This window comes from Sus scrofa, chromosome 7, assembly GCF_054392235.1.
Source record: "Sus scrofa isolate SSC_HxYL_T2T_F1_AM1 chromosome 7, Sscrofa_HxYL_maternal_Yorkshire_Landrace_v2.0, whole genome shotgun sequence".
Classification (NCBI taxonomy): domain Eukaryota; kingdom Metazoa; phylum Chordata; class Mammalia; order Artiodactyla; family Suidae; genus Sus; species Sus scrofa.
Window position 1 is genome coordinate 91,675,017 of NC_139389.1, and position 16,765 is coordinate 91,691,781.

General features: G+C 43.0%; 1 protein-coding gene across 1 annotated transcript in view; it reads left to right on the plus strand.

Annotated features, from left to right (window-relative positions):
* AVEN (apoptosis and caspase activation inhibitor) overlaps positions 1-16,765 on the plus strand; it is a 193,321-nt gene that overhangs the window by 173,416 nt on the left and 3,140 nt on the right. The window contains exons 4-5 of the mRNA XM_021099909.2: positions 8,303-8,373; positions 15,428-15,523. Of these exons, the coding sequence (XP_020955568.2) occupies positions 8,303-8,373; positions 15,428-15,523 (167 nt within the window). The remainder of the gene's footprint in view (positions 1-8,302; positions 8,374-15,427; positions 15,524-16,765) is intronic.

Below are 16,765 nucleotides of genomic sequence, written 5' to 3' on the forward strand. Positions count from 1 at the left end.
TACTTATTTAGTGGAACCCCTGAAATGATTCTTTCCTAAATGAGGAATTCTTTGAGTTTGGACTTTCATGTCTTCAAACATCATCAACATACCAACATAGCAAATAGCAATACTCAAGATATTTCTTGAGTATCTGTTTTTGTCCTAGGGAATTCAGTTGAGAAGCTTATAGAAATAATGGAAAGAGTTTTATTAGTTTTAGGTATAATAATAAATGTTAGGAGCCAAGAAGTTTTGGTGTCCAGCTGTTAACTGGACTGGTTGGTCAGGTCATTGAGCCTCTCTAGAACGAAGGTTCTTTATTGCTTTATGAAGTGAGAATTAAAGTGAATGACATCTGGTGTTCCAGTTATTGAGATCTATGGATGTTTTGTCTTAAATGAATTTTGAGAAGAACTTTGCCCTTAAGAAACTTTAGCTTTTTCCTAGATTTCCTTACTTCTGTTTGGGCAGTTCCAAAAATAACATGTGCTATTTGTAATCATGAAGGAAAATTCAACTGGAAAATGTACTATGCAGCAAGGAAAGGTCTCCTTCAATCCTGCCCTCTGAACAAGAATCATTTTTAAAATAGGTATATAATCATTTCCACTTATTTCTATGCATGTATTAGTATTTTGCTATATATATATATACACACACACATATGAATGTGTATATATTTAGTATGTGCATTTATGTATATGTATCTTATCCATGGTAAAACTTGATTTATTTCATGTAACAATTGAGACAGTGGGCATCTTTCTATGTCAGTATATACAAAGCTACACTGTTTTTTCACATTGAGTATAATTTACATGTAACATTAGTTTCAGGTGTACAATATAATGATTCAATATTTGTATATATTGCAAAAATCACCACAGTAAGTATAGTTAACATCTATTACCATACATAGCTACAATTTTTTTCTTGGAATGAGAACTTTAAGATCTACTCTCTTAGCAACTTTGAGTTATGCAATACAATATTATTAACTACAGTCCTCATGCTGTGCATAACACAAACTACTGAATTTTCAAAATGACCCCATAAGGCATCACTAATTGAATATTGGAAACACACCAAATATGCATTTTAGCCAAAATTTCAAGTGTTTACATTATATTCCACTGAAGCAAAAGCTAAATATCACTGTAATAAGATGGGCATGCTTGAGTATATAAAAAAAAATCTGAAATTTCAACAAAGCTATTAAAATTTTATTATAAAAGTTTTTGAGTTCCTGTTGTGGCTCAAAAGAGTTAACAAATCTGACTAGCATCGCTGAGGATGCAGGTTTGATCCCTGGCCTTGCTCAGTAGGTTAAGGATCTGGTATTGCCGTGAGCTGTGGTGTATGTCACAGATGCGGCTCAGTTCCTGCGTGGCTGTGGCTGTGGTGTAGGCCAGCAGCTACAGCTCTGATTCAGCTGCTAGCCCGGGAACCTCGTATGCTACAGGTGTGGCCCTAAAAGCAAAAAGAAAAAAAAAAGTTTTTAGTAGCCCAGGTATAATTTAGACAGCATACAGCCATTCTCACTTCCCACCAGGGTCTGCTGATAGCATGTTCTTGCAGTCACCACGCCAGACTACACATTTGTGATACTAAATAGATGGTAGCTTGGCTGAGGTAGGTGGAGGAACTAGAATGGTTCTGCCAGAATAGAATACTGTGGAGGGTATTGGTGCCCCTCATAGTTAAACTTTGTCCTCTCTAAGAGTGACTAGATAAAGGCTAGGTAATAGGTTAGGTAGACATCTCATTAACCCCTCTACTTGGATATTTGTTTGATGATCATGACTTTCATTGAAAGACCTCCCCCAAATTGAAGTAGTATATGCTGCTTTTTTTCCAAATTCTTTCCCATTATGGTTTATTACAAGATATTGAATATAGTTCCCTGTGCCATACAATAGGATTTTGTTGTTTATTTTATATATAGTATTGTGAATCTACTAATCTGAAATTCCCCTACCCCCTCTGCCATTTTGTAACCATAAGCTTGTTTTCTATATCTGTGTCTGTTTTCCAAATAAGTTCATTTGTATCATTTTTAAAGATTCCACATGTAAGTGATATCATATGGTATTTTTCTCTTTCTGACTTACTTCACTTCGTATGATAATCTCTAGGTCCATCCATGTTGCTGCAAATGGCATTTCATTTTTTATGGCCAAGTAGTATTCCATTATGCATATATACCACATTTTCTTTACCCATTTATGTGTTGATGGACACTTAGGTTGCTTCTATGTCTTGGCTATGGTAAATAGTATTGCAATGAACATTGAGGTGCATATATTTTTTTGGATTGGTTTTCTCTGGATATTTGCCTAGGAATGGGATTGCTGGATCATAAGGCAACTCTATTTTTAGTTTAAGGAACCTCAGTACTGTTTTTCATTGTGGCTGTAGAAGCCTGCCTTCCCATTGTGGGGGAGGGTTCCCTTTTTCCACACCCTCTCCAGCATTTACAATTTGTAGACTTTTCGATAATGGCCATTCTGACTGGTGTGATATGATATCTCATTGTGGTTTTGATTTGTATTTCTCTAATAATTAGCGATGTTGAGCACCTTTTCATATGCACTGTGCACTGCTTAAAACATCCTTTCTGATTATTTTCAGAAGGATACTTAAGATCACATATCTCTAACTTCCTAATTTTTGTTGCTTTATACAATTAGTTGATGGGAAAAAGAAAAACGATCATTAATTTTGGTTCCAGAAATGTGAGAGTAGGGCAATGTCATTGACTTCATAGATATAACAGCATTGTTTCAGTATCACCTGCATCTTAGCTTTCATTGCATGTACCCCAACTTCAGCATTGTTGCTGGAATAGGATGACATGGGGCTTTTTATTATGTAGGAAAAATGTGAACTCTCAAGTATATCAGTTTTGTTTAAATCCTCTCCCTGTCTTTTTTTTTTTTTTAAATCAGATTCTGGTGAGTAAATTAATAAACACTCATTGGATTTAGCAGGCCTACTATTCTGATATTCTTATTTGTAGAGGAGAATATTATGGGATTTTCTTGTTGTTGTTCAAGCAGCCTTTGTAAGAGGCACTGGCTGCTCCATGTATTGTTTGAGGATATGACATGAGAACACAACAAGGCAGTTCCACAACCTCCTCTACAGCTTGACATTAGTCTTTGGCTGAAGGAGGAAAGTGCTATACTTCTTTTGTGCTTTCTGGTTCTGTTCATTACACTGTGATATAATGGCTTTCTGAACACACAGCTGGTGAGGGTGATCAAAACTTGGAACGCTTACTGACTCTAAGACATATTTCATTGTGTGTGTTCCATTGTTAACTGCAGGTGGCTGTTTCTGTTCTTCACTGGTTTGTGTTCTGTACATCTTCACCCGGATTCATCATATTAGAGTGAGAGACCAGGAACTCTCGGCAAGCGAATAAAGAAGGAACAGGGTGCATTGTGAATGCACCGTGCTGTCTTATTTATAAAAGGTCTCCAACTGTTTCTGCACATCCACATGTCTGATGTACAGAGTATAGGAGTAGCACCTTTGCTAATGCCACCTTTGTTTTTGTACAGGTCTCAGTATAATTCAAGAAGAATTTGATAATGTGTTTTCCAGAAGTACTCTTGATTCTAGGATTCCTAGTTTTGACAAGTCTGGACACATTTTCATCTTCAATGAGAGGATGAGGAAGGTTGCCATTCCAGCTTGTTTTTTTTTTAAAATCAGCCTCTATGTGCTTTTTTTTTTATTAGGGTTTTAAAATTGTGTTGTTTTGAAGTTCGATTTCTGTAATAAAATGTGCTTAAAGTTATCTTATTTTTTCTCAAACATTTTCTTCTTTGTATTTTTGTGTGTGTAAACTTTATGAATCAAAAATGACTTCATGGATGTCACTCTAATGTTATAGTTTTCCCTATTTTTGAAAATTTTACATTGCAAAATCACAAAATCTGTTAACTCCAAAAGTTAACCTTTTTAAAAATGGTCTCTTGTTTTTCTGTTTGTTTGTGTTTTCCCCTCTCTCATAGTTTTCTCTTATCTTGGTCTCATTTCCTGATACACCTCATGGTGTTTGTTTTCTGCTTTTTAGGGCCCCACCAGTGGCATATGGAGATTCCCAGGCTAGGGGTCCAATCAGAGCTACAGCTGCCAGCCTATACCACCGCCACAGCAACGCAGAATCTGAGCCGTGTCTGCAACCTACCCCACAGCTCACAGCGACGCCGGATCCTTAACCCACTGAGCGAGGCCTGGGATCGAACCCGAAACCTAGTCCTAGTCAGATTTGTTTCTGTTGGGCCATGAAGTGAACTCCCACCTGGTGGTTTTTAATGAATTTGGGGGCACTGTGTATAAAGTAGAGTAGAGATAATTCTAGGCTATTGATAAAGTCATCTTCCTTCCAAAAGACTTATTTTTGCTTCTTGGGGTGAGAATCTGAGATAGCTGGTTAACTGCTTTGCCTGACTTTGTGAGGCTGGCCTATTCCTCCTTCATCCCAGCTTCTAAGATGTAGTCATTGGGGATCCCACTTGACTTGAGCTTGCTTTTCCAAAACTCTTCCTCACCTGTGTGCCCTGAGTTCCAGTTTTTGTCCACCCAGGGCCATAAGACTAGCAGAAACTCTGCAGCTTCACAACTTCCTGGTTGTAACTTTATGCTCAGCTTTTCAATTACTCGGCACCACCTTGGAAACTAACAGATGCCTTAGAGGGAAAGGTAGTTCTAAATATTAGACTTAACTCCTTGTGCTTCTCTTCACCCTGGGACCTTTGGCCCTCGCATCCTTGCTGCCTCGGTAGCTCTCTAATGTCTTCAGAGAGATTATTTTTTGGGCCCAATGTTCCTACTTATTTTCAGCAAGAGAATTGGTTAGCGATAAGCTATTTAGCCGCTCTTGGAGTCTTACCTGTCTTTGATGTTAAATATTCATATATTAAAAATAAATACATATGGCATGTCTTGTTTGCATTACTGTTATCTTGTATTGACTACATATTATAGGATCTGTTCAATCATAGGATCATTTGTAATATAGAAGTTCATGAATGCCAAAAAGAATACTTATTAAAAAGGCATTCAGCTTCTTTATAAGCAAGTTTCAAAAATCTGCCAAATTATATTTTAATTTATTCATGATTTATTTCATATATATTAGCTGCTTGCATTCCTCATTCTCATATCTTTCCTGTTTACCTACTAGGTGGTTTTGTTCTGGTTAATTTGCAAAAGCTTTTTTTTTTTTTTTTTTTTGTCTTTTTGGTTGTTGTTGTTGCTATTTCTTGGGCCGCTCCTGCGGCATATGGAGGTTCCCAGGCTAGGGGTTGAATCAGAGCTGTAGCCACCGGCCTACGCCAGAGCCACAGCAACAGCAACGCGGGATCCGAGCCGCGTCTGCAACCTACACCACAGCTCACGGCAACGCCGGATCGTTAACCCACTGAGCAAGGGCAGGGACCGAACCCGCAACCTCATGGTTCCTAGTCGGATTCGTTAACCACTGCGCCACAACGGGAACTCCTGCAAAAGCTTTTTGTATGTAAGTGACAGGCTCTTTGCTTATATGTGCTACAAATGTTTATCATCAGTAAATATGGCTGCTATGTTTTAGGATTTTTTGAAGGTTTTTTTTTTTTTGATAGCCTTTCTGTAGTGCTTTTAAATATTAATATTGCACAGATGTTGATAAGGAAAGTACCCATAATCAGAAATACATACATACACACAAACATTTGTATATCCACATGCAGAGTTAGTCTTTATTAATTATATTATTCAAGTCCTTTATATCACAAAATTTTTGAGGGGTCATACTGATTTGCCAATAACTAGGGGTAGTGATTTCACCATTTCTCATGATAAATCAAAGGGTTCTTGGTCTTTTTTATCTTGAGTTTGGTCTTGTCAGGTGTTATAATGTTGCAATCCCTGTGTTTTGCAAATAGTGTGGGTGTGGTAGAGGTTCAAATTTTATCTTTGTCTCTTTAGTTTGAAATTCTTTAGTTCTTTTTCCCCTCTTTTATTTATTTATTTTTTTGCTTTTTAGGGCTGTACCCACGGCACATGGAGGTTCCCAGGCTAGGGGTCCAATAGGAGCTGTAGCCGCTGGCCCACGCCACAGCCACGTGGGATCCAAGCTGCATCTGTGACCTACATCACAGCTCACAGCAACGTCAGATCCTTAACCCACTGAGCGAGGCCAGGGATTGAACCTGCATTCTCACGGTTACTAGTCAGATTTGTTTTTGCTGCACCACAGCGGAAACTCCCTTTTCCCCCTCTTTTAAGTTGGAACCAAAGAATGGATTCTATGATGAAATAACCTGAGAGGTACATAGGAGGAGGAAGTGGGCCTGTACCTGCATCTTAAAATATAAATAGGAAATGAATGAGCAGAAGTTTGTGGGTCTTCCAGACCAGGAAGAAGGATTAAAAAATAAATGAAGCTGCAGGAGTTCCCGTCATGGCTCAGGGGTTAACAAATCCGACTAGGAACCATGAGGTTGTGGGTTTGATCCCTGGCCTCGCTCAGTGGATTAAGGATCTGGAGTTGCCCTGAGCTGTGGTGTAGGTCACAGACGTGGCTTGGATCCTGAGTTGCTGTGTCTGTGGCATAGGCCAATGGCTACAGCTCCCATTCGACCCCTAGCCTGGGAACCTCCATATGCCAGGGTATGGCCCTAGAAGACAAAAAAATAAAATAATAAAATAAAAAAATAAATGAAGATGTAGACTGTTGCTTTTGGAATGGATTAGCAATGAGATCCTGCTGTGTAGCACTGGGAACTATGTCTAATCACTTATGATGGAACATGAGAATGTGAGAAAATAGAATGTATACATGTATGTGTAACTGGGAAAAAAAATTGTATTGGGGAAATAACAATTAACAAATAATAAAAATAATTCAGTGCTGCAAGCAAAATCAATCAATCAATCAATAAATAAGGATAGGGAGTTCCTGCAGTGGCTCAGCAGGTTAAGAACCCAACTAGAATCTGTGAGGATTTGGGTTCAATCCCTGGCCTTGCTCAGTGGGTTAAGGATCTTGCTCAGTGGGTTAAGGATCCTGGCAATGAGCTTTGGTGTAGGTCATAGACGTGGCTCTGATCCCGCATTCCTGAGGCTGCTCTGATTCGACCCCTAGTTTGGGACCTTCCATAAGCCGCTGGTGTGGCCATAAAAAGAAAAAAAAAATGAGGATAGGATATAAAATGAAGCATGTTTAGACTGTGAAAAGAAGATGACTCTGGAGTAGGAAGTCTAAAGAAACAGGAAGTAAATATGGGTTAATGAGATAAGAGAATGTTTTGCAGGACCCTAAAAACTAGATAGAGAAACAATTCTTTTATTTTTTTATTTTTACTTTTGTCTTTTCAGGGCTGCACATTCGGCATGTGGAGGTTCCCAGGCTAGGGGTCGAATTGGAGCTACAGCTGCTGGCCTTCACCACAACAACGCCAGATCCAAGGCTGCGTCTGCCGCCTACACCACAGCTCATGGCCACACCAGATCCTTAACCCACTGAGTGAGGCGAGGGATTGAATCCACGTCCTCATGGATATGAGCCGGGTTCGTTACTGCTAAACCACCACCACAGGAACTCTGAGAAATAATTCTTTATTTATAAATTAGCTGTTCTTAGTGCAAATAACCAGATAGGTACACATTTTACAAAATTAGCCTTGTGACAAAGCTTGCTGTACAGAGTCATCTGTCATGCTTGTTTATCTTGATTCATTTTCCTTTATTCCAAGAGCTCAGAGCAGTGCACCCTGATTCACATTTACTAATCTAATGCACATTCTTCGTGTTCTATTTTGCACTTGACATTCTAAGTGAGTAATTTTTGGAGTGATGGTTGAGGTTGGTAACCTCACCTCAAAGAGATATTTTAAGTCTGTCATATTGTGGATCAATCTAGCACTGCTTTCCTTCAGGTCTGTTTTTCTCCTTCATTTTCTGCTCTGCTTCCCCCCAATCATAAATCGAAGTTTCCTGCATATATTAAGCAGATGAGATGAAAACATGCTACATATGGGTAGATGGCCATGTATGCAGGCCTGGACTGTTGAGTTGTCTAAAAGCATGTAGGATTTTGACTTATTGAGAATTGAATGAAGCAGTTGCCAACAGTATTTTCAAGTGCCCGCCACACACAGATTGCTATGGAAAGATGTAGAAGCCAGACCTTCTACGAAATGATGTCACTAGTTTGCAATGGTTGGCACTTCAGAAATGGCACTTTTACTCCCAAAGGGAAATTCAGAGAACTGAGTGTTTTCCTTTGGCTTTGACATAAAATTGTATGGTCTTTCTATTCCAGGGGACTCCTTCTCGCAGTTCCGGTTTGCTGAGGAGAAAGAGTGGGATGGTGAAGCTTCATGTCCCAAACAGGTAAGGTAAAGCTTTGTCTTGAATGTGGATTGGCTCTTTTCAGGACTGAAGACCAGCACTTTTTTTTTTTTTTTTTTTTTTTTTGTCTTTTTGCCTTTTCTAGGGTTGCTTCTGTGGCACATGGAGGTTCCCAGGCTAGGGGTCTAATTGGAGCTGTAGCCACCAGCCTACGCCAGAGCCACAGCAATGTGGGATCCAAGCTGCATCTGCAACCTACATCATAGCTCACGGCAACGCCGGATCCTTAACCGACTGAGCAAGGCCAGGGATCGAACCCTCAATATCATGGTTCCTAGTCGAATTTGTTAACCACTGCGCGACGACGGGAACTCCAAGACCAGCACCTTTTATGTTATTCTTGAGATGGAATCCTTGCGTAGGGAGGAGCCTAGGAGTTCATGGACAGTTTAGTCTCAGTTACCTAAATTGCTCAGAAAGTTTTTTCAGGGAGCTTAAATTATGTAGGCCATTAAAGCTGGAGTTGACCTTTATACCTGGCCATCTGTGTGGACCGCTCACGTGGTTCATATATGACTCGAGTTCATATAGACAGGTTTCATGGATTACTTTGCCACTTGGCGGCCTTCCTTTCTTTTTTCCTTTTCTGTGAAAATTCCCCTTAGGTTTGAAAATTAGTTTTTTTTTTTTCTCCCACACTGTTTTTGGTGGTAGGTAAGAACATCCTTAGCTTTATCTTTTTAAGTAACTCTTCTTCTATAATTAGAGAATAAAGCTATACAATAAGAACAGATTTCATAGAAGTCTTTCAGGGAATCCATAAAAACCCACATACTCTATTTGTATTCCTGCCATATTTTCTTCCCAAGGAGTTTTGATGATTCACCGACCAAGATTTCACAGATTCCTTTTTCCTTATGAGAGAAGACAGGTATTCTTAAGCTTTTAAAATGCACAGAGGCTGCATGAGTAGTGGCTTGTCATAGCTCCCCTGACTTCAGGGCTAGAGTGCAATCTGATACAGACAGCATGACCAGACAGCGTGCCCACAGCTTCAGGCAGGAGACCGAGCAGCAGCCCTGAAGGGTATGGGACAGCTTCCTCCTCCCCATGCTGCTGTCAGCTCAGGACACACACAGTAGGTGGCTCACGCCCGCAGGTGGGCTGGTGTTAGGTTTAGTTGTTTGGGATGGACATTGATTTATTGGGGGGGGGTACTGACTGTAAAACAGCTGTCTGTCCTCTTCAGAAGAGTATGCATTATAGTACAGAAAGAGTTGGAAGTTAAAAATACATGTCTCTGCTTAGAGTGTAGGTTTCAGAGACACACACCCGAGTCTCTTTGGCTGTGTACCTGAGTTCAGTTTCGAAGTCTAACTCATTGAAAACAGGTGAACAGACATCCTTACAGAATTCAGTGAAAGCCAGACAATTCACACTTAACCTCCTTTGAACCATGTTGGTTCTCAGAACACTTCAGTTACCCTGAGAGCTTCAGATAATTCTAAGGTTCTTTATTCATCCGAACACCGAGCACTTGTTCCTTATTAGGTGCCTTATTAGACACAGCATATTGGAAGATGAACGAGAGAGACTGTGCTTGTTCAATGCCCTAGGCTCCTTGCCTTAGTTCAGTGGCTAATGTATAGTAGGTGATTAGCAAATATTTATATGACAATTGAAAGGCAGTGCAACATAAAGTAAGTGGTATAGTAAGTGAATGAACAGAAGTCTGTGGGAGAAATCTGCTTTGGGCTGGAAGTGATTGAGAGTAGAGACATGGACTAAAGATCATTTGAATGGGCCTTGGTGGATGAGGATGGTTCTTGTAGGTCTGGTCGGGGAACAACACAACGCTGAGATCTGGAAGACCAGGCTGTGCTCAGAGACAAGAGCAGAGCTGGGGCATAGCTGGAGTCTGGTATTCTTTTTTTTTTTTTTTTTGTCTTTTGTCTTTTTTTTTTTGTTGTTGTTGTTGTTGTTGCTATCTCTTGGGCCGCTTCCACGGCATATGGAGGTTCCCAGGCTAGGGGTTGAATCGGAGCTGTAGCCACCGGCCTACGCCAGAGCCACAGCAACATGGGATCCAAGCCGCGTCTGCAACCTACACCACAGCTCACGGCAACGCCGGATCGTTAACCCACTGAGCAAGGGCAGGGACCGAACCCTCGACCTCATGGTTCCTAGTCGGATTCGTTAACCTCTGCGCCACGATGGGAACTCCTGGTATTCTTAATAGAGGAAGTTTCAAGAGTAGGTCTGGGCCACTTAAAACCAGCAGTCTGGGCATCATTTTCTTTTGGGGGCAGCTTAGCGTGTAAGAGCATAGAATTTAGAGACACATGGCTGAGCATAAATCCTTGCCCTCAGCTGTAAAATGGAACTAAGAATAAAATATAACTCAGATTTGTAATGAGGATTAAGTTAGATCCTAAAGCAGACCCCTCTGTGTAGTTCCTGACATCTATGAAACACTCAAAATTAGCGCTTATTACTACTGTTACTTGTTAACAGAGGTTTTGTTGAGTGAGAAACTGCAAATGACTAGATGTGACCTTGGCAATATTGGGAAGGAGGGACCAGGGAGCCAGGGGCAGGAGGCAGGGAAGCCAGAGAAGGGTATTATGTTGTGTGAATGGGGGCAATGAGGGACTGAGGGTGTGGGGCCGTGAGAGTGGAAGGTGGTTCCCCTACAGAGGGGACTTTGGCGGAGGTTGAGGTAGATTGTGTCACAGGTCAGATGTGAGACATGAGGACAAGAGTGATTGGCAAGGGCTCTGAGCTTTCTCACATGATGATGAGGTGAGTGGTGATGATTGATGGAAGCAAAAGAAGGCAAGCTTGGGAGTTCCCATCATGGTACAGAGGAAATGAATCTGACTAGTATCCATAAGGATGCATGTTTGATCCCTGGCCTCGCTCAGTGGGTTAAGGATCTAGTATTGCCTTGAGCTGTGGTGTAGGTCACAGATGCGGTTCGGATCCCGTGGTGCTGTGGCTGTGGTGTAGGCTGGCGGCTACAGCTCCAATTCGACCCCTAGCCTGGGAACTTCCATTTACCATGGGTGCGGCCCTAAGAAAGGGGGGGGGGAGGCAAGCTTGATTTTGAGTATCTTGGGTTGAGTTGATGTAGTAGTAGGACACATCCCATATTCATCATTTCGTCCTCAGAACTGTTTTGTTTTCCACTTTTCCTCCTACTTTATTTTTGCTTACTTGAGAAAAAGATGACAAGAATTTTATGTGTATATATATATATAATTGTATATGTGTATGTTTATTCCTCATGTGCTACCCTGTCCCCAGTGTGACCAGGACATTGGACGACAAAGACTGACGGTGGTGGTGGGGTGGTCCTCAAAGGGCATCCTGACAGGAAGAGCCCAGTGGCATGGCTGTCACCCCACCTTCACGTCTCTGCAGCTCATGTGCAGGGTGAAGAGGACTTGGTTTGCCCCCACAGGGGCATTGGGGCCTTAGATCCATGAATAGGGTTTGCAGATTTGTCCTTTAGACACTGTGGGGACATGTGAGGAGGGCATGGGTGGGAGGAGAATTTCTTAGGGTGGGTAAAAAAAGAGATTTATTATTATTATTATTATTTTGCCTTTTTCTTGAGCTGCTCCCGCGGCATATGGAGGTTCCAAGATTAGGGGTCTAATCGGAGCTGTAGCCACCAGCCTACGCCACAGCCACAGCAACACGGGATCCAAGCCACGTCTGTGACTTACACCACAGCTCATGGCAACGCCAGATCCTTAACCCACTGAGCAAGGCCAGGGATCGAACCCTCAACCTCATGGTTCCTAGTTGGATTCGTTAACCACTGCGCCACGATGGGAACTCCAAGAGATTTATTATTATTATTATTTTTGTCTTTGGGCCTTTTCTTGAGCCGCTCCGGTGGCATATGGAGGTTCCCAGGCTAGGGGTCTAATCGGAGCTGTAGCCACCAGCCTACGCCACAGCCACAGCAACGCGGGATCCAAGCTGCGTCTGTGACCCATATTACAGCTCACAGCAATGCTGGATCCTTAACCCACTGAGCAAGGCCAAGGATTGAACCCTCAACCTCATGGTTCCTAGTCGGATTCGCTAACCACTGTGCCATGATGGGAACTCCAAAGATTCATTATTTTTTAAAAAATCCCTTGAAGCTTTTCTGTCATTCTGTTTTCCATTTTTGATGACTAGTGACTTACATATTCAGTAGAGCTTCCTTGAGCACTGCTGAGCTGGGCGATACTCTGTACTTCCGAATGCCTGGTTTCTACAGGCACAGATGCCCTGGCCCACCCCCCAGAGTCCAGTTCTGAGCGAGGCCCCAGTCTCTGCATCATGGAAGCTTCCCAGCTGACTCCGAAGTGTTGCTTGATTTGGACGCTTCCTCTGCCAAGCGTATCTGTGGTCCCCGAGTCCCAAAGGAACGTGGACAGCGAGTCTGTAGCCCCCAAAGGTGTAATGTCTGATTTAAGGCTGAGAGTGGGGTTTCTAGCAGTTCTTTTCTTACCAAATGGTGTCCCTTTACACAGACACTGAGCCTCAGAGTCTGGTCAGGATCCTAGATGGGGAGGAACCTTCAGGATTAGGTGTGCTGTGCACAGACCGAGTGCTGTGCACACTGATGGCAGAGAAGTAGCCAGGGTGGGGGAGACTTTGTCCTGATGGTCAAGGCTGGCCTCCCCCCACCAGCCTCAGAGTCTGCATGAGAAGGAGGCACTGGGGTGGCCAGGTTGCATATTCCAATTGTAGGTGGCTGTCAGGGTCGGCCATGTGGCTGTGGGGGTGGGGCTCCCCAGGCAGAGATGACCCAGCCGTTCTTCTATAACACGTAGCAGACGAGTTCATTCACAGCCTGTTTTAAAATTCACACTTTACTATTACTATTCACTTCATCCCACTTTATTTTTATGTCTATTGTCTGTCTTTTTAGGGCCACACCCAAGGCATATAGAAGTTCCCAGGCTAGGGGTTGAATGGAAGCTGTAGCTGCCAAACTACACCACAGCCATAGCAACTCGGGATTTGAGCCACGTCTGCGACCTACATACAGCTCACAGCAATGTGGGATCCAAGGCGTATCTGTGACCTACACCATAGCTCATGGCAACGCCAGATCCTTAACTCACTGAGCGAGGCCAGGGATCGAACCCGAATCCTCATGGATACTAGTTGGGTTCTTTACCACTGAGCCACGACGGGAACTCCCACTTCAGCCCACTTTCTGGCTAAGGTCTTCTGTGTTAGCCCTTTAGGGGACAAACCAGTGACAGAAAAGGGAAAGTCTTCTTACACAGCGGCGTTTAATGGCAGGTTTGAGGCTATGGGACTCCCGCAAGGAGGCAGGAGAAATCACTGTGCTGGGCTGAAGTGTTTCGAGGGCCTGTAGGAACAGTGCCCTGTCAGCTGAGCTTGGATGGGATGGCGATTAGAGACTTGGGGAAAGGGGACACTGCAGTGGTTGAAGGTCCGTCACTCAGGACTGGGCCCAAAAGCACATATGGGCCGTTCCTTGGATCTCAGACTTTTCATTGTTCACGGTACACTTTTAACCACGTCACACATGATGCAAAACAGGGGTGGAAGTTTGGGCATCTCTAGCCAGACCCCAGCACATCTCACCGGTCCTTCTCCAGAGAGCAGAGGCAGCAGGGGGGTGAGTAGTTAGCAGGCCTCCCTGAGGGAATGTTCTTGCTCTTTCATAGGCTGAAAGCAGGGGGTCTATCCGGGTGACTTTGCAGATACCTTGGCAGTGGGAAGGGTGAGATTGCCAGTTTGTGATGTGGGGACTTACCCAGGTGTTGGGGAGCCCACCTTTCTGATGGTTTGAGAGAGTTTTTCCAAACTTTGAAGCAGAGACTGGCCATGCTGGCCTTGATTAGGTACTTGATGTACTGAGGGCAGGACTGAAGCAAGGCCTGCTCAGGGACAGAATTTCACACTCTCTTGTTGGGCTTTGTTATATTCTATCCTGTTTCCTAAAAATGCTGTATATTTTTTTAGATGTGAGTTCCTTTTTTTGCAGGGCAAGGGACCACATCATTCCTGCCACAAGGCTGCCAACGTTGCTTGGCTTAGAGCTAGCCACCTACAGAAATTTTCAGGGGGTCCACCGAAAAGCTCTGTTGTTTCTTTTGATCTGTGTGAACCTCTGTCATGGGGCTCAGGGGTTCAAGTGGGCCTGGATTTAGTGTGGGGGCTCACCCTGAGAGCACTAGGGTGATGCCCCACCTCCAGTCATAAGAAACCTCCTGACCCAGAACATCTGTACAGTGGAATCAAGATTAGACCATATGACCCCTGGCTTTTCTTCTCTAACTCGAAGTCAGTGACTGTAGCCTAAGACACAGTCCTTCCTGGGCCTGTGACAGTCCTTGGTTGATGAGGTGGTTGGTGGTGTCTGCCTCTAATGTGGTCATTGTACCTGCCTGTTAGTTGTGTCCTTCTCTTGGGACACAACCTAGAAGCAGCTGTCACGTAGTCATCTGGGGTGTTGTCTCAGTACCCTCAGTTTGTGAGGCCATTGCCTAGATAGGACTTCGCCTCTGTGAGTGAGAAGGGCGTCAAAGGGAGTTTTAGTGTTGGCCTCACACTAGAGTCCTGCTAGCAGGGGGGTCAGCTTCCATCCTCTGCTTTCTGGTTGGAAGAAGAACGTATATCACACGGGTTCCTTTGGCTCTGCCTGGCAACCCTGTCTCACTTCCTAGCCCCTTTTCCCTGCCCTCCTGCAGCCCAGCCATCTGGATTTGGGGGAGATGTCCAATCAGATTCCTTTACAGGCTTTGAATTTTTACCCTAATTCCAAGAGTGACCATGGTTTCCAGGTGACCGTGCAGGGTCGATGCAAAGTGATCACTACCTGGCGGCTGCCCTGACCGCCTGAGCTGTGGCTGAAGAAGATGGTCTTGGGTTTGCTTATCTTCATGCAGAGATGACAGACATAACCATATTGAGTGTGATTTATGATCTGATTACTCCCAGCTGAAAGTCATGGATGCTTTATTTAGTTACTTCCTATCATCTTGTGCTCTTTTATTTCTCAAAGGCCATAGGTAATCATCTCGATGGATCAGTCTCTATTTTTTTTTTAATACAGAATTCAGCGTTTTATGTGGACTGTGAGTCACTGGTTCGAGCCCTTCAAGAACTGCCTCTCTCCCTCCGACTCAATGTTGCTGCTGAATTGGTCCAGGTAAAAACCCTGACAGCATTCTGAAGCTGGTGTGGATGAGGGCAGGAAAAGAAAAAGAATGAAAAATATCCCCCTGCAGGATGTCTTAGACTCAGGTTATTCTTTCACAAAGTTGAAGGTTTTGTATCAGGTAGAATTTCATAAAGTTTTGAGGGAGGATGAAATACTTTTTCAAGGTTTTTTTTTTTTTCACTTTATATTTGAAACATTTTAAAAGATCTAATGAAACGGAATTGAATGAAATGTCGAAAGTATAGAGTCTGGCTCGTATTGTACTCAAAATGTTTATGAGCCAGGCTCTGGGTTAGGCACTCAGGTGATAGCAGTGAGTAGACAGACATGGTTTCTGCCTTAGGGGAGCTGAATCTATTGGGAAAGATGGATATTCATCAAATTATCAAATTTGGATAAGTCCTGTGAAGAAGTACTGTGTACTCTGAGAATGCGTTAATAGTGAACCTGATCTATCTTGGTGGGATTTCAAATGGCTTTCCTGACGACGTGACAGATGAGCTGAGATCCAAAGTACAAGAACATGTGAGTTGGGATTTAAAGAAGGATGACCCAGCTAATCTGCATCAACAACTGTGCTAATACTAATAACAACAACAGAATATTCTGGCTGCAGAATGGAGAGAGGACTTTACTAGAGGTGTTTATGGGCAAATCTGTAAACACCTGCCCATGCGAGAGTAGAGTGGATGAGGGGAGGCAAATTAGGAGGCTGTTGCCCAGTTCAGGTGAGTAATACTGTACTGGGGACACGATAATGATGGTAGAGATGGCAGAGAATTAGAATCTACCAAGGGGTGTACTACAAACTAAAACTAACAGGCCTTGGTGAAATTGAAATACTGGACATGGCAAAGGGGCAAGCAAAGGATTATTCTTGGTCCTCCAGCTTGTTCACCCCAGTGGTAGGTAGGAAGGGCAAGGTTTGGATTTTATGAGTTCGTGTTTCTGAGATACCAGAATACTGATAATCTAATAGAACCATGAGTATTAGTCAACTGGATGTAGAAATTTATACTTCAGAATTAAGGCTATAAATATAAACTTGGGAGACATCAGGGTAAGGGAGCCAAGAGAGGAGCCCTTGAACTGGCTGAGAGAGGAGGGGCCTGAAGGCTGTACCATAAGGAACTCTGAAATTGAATGGCAGCTTGATTGGGGGTTTTTAAGAAAGTGAAACCTTGGCCAGTACTAATTTTAAATGCCATCCGAGCAAACAGAATGGCTGAC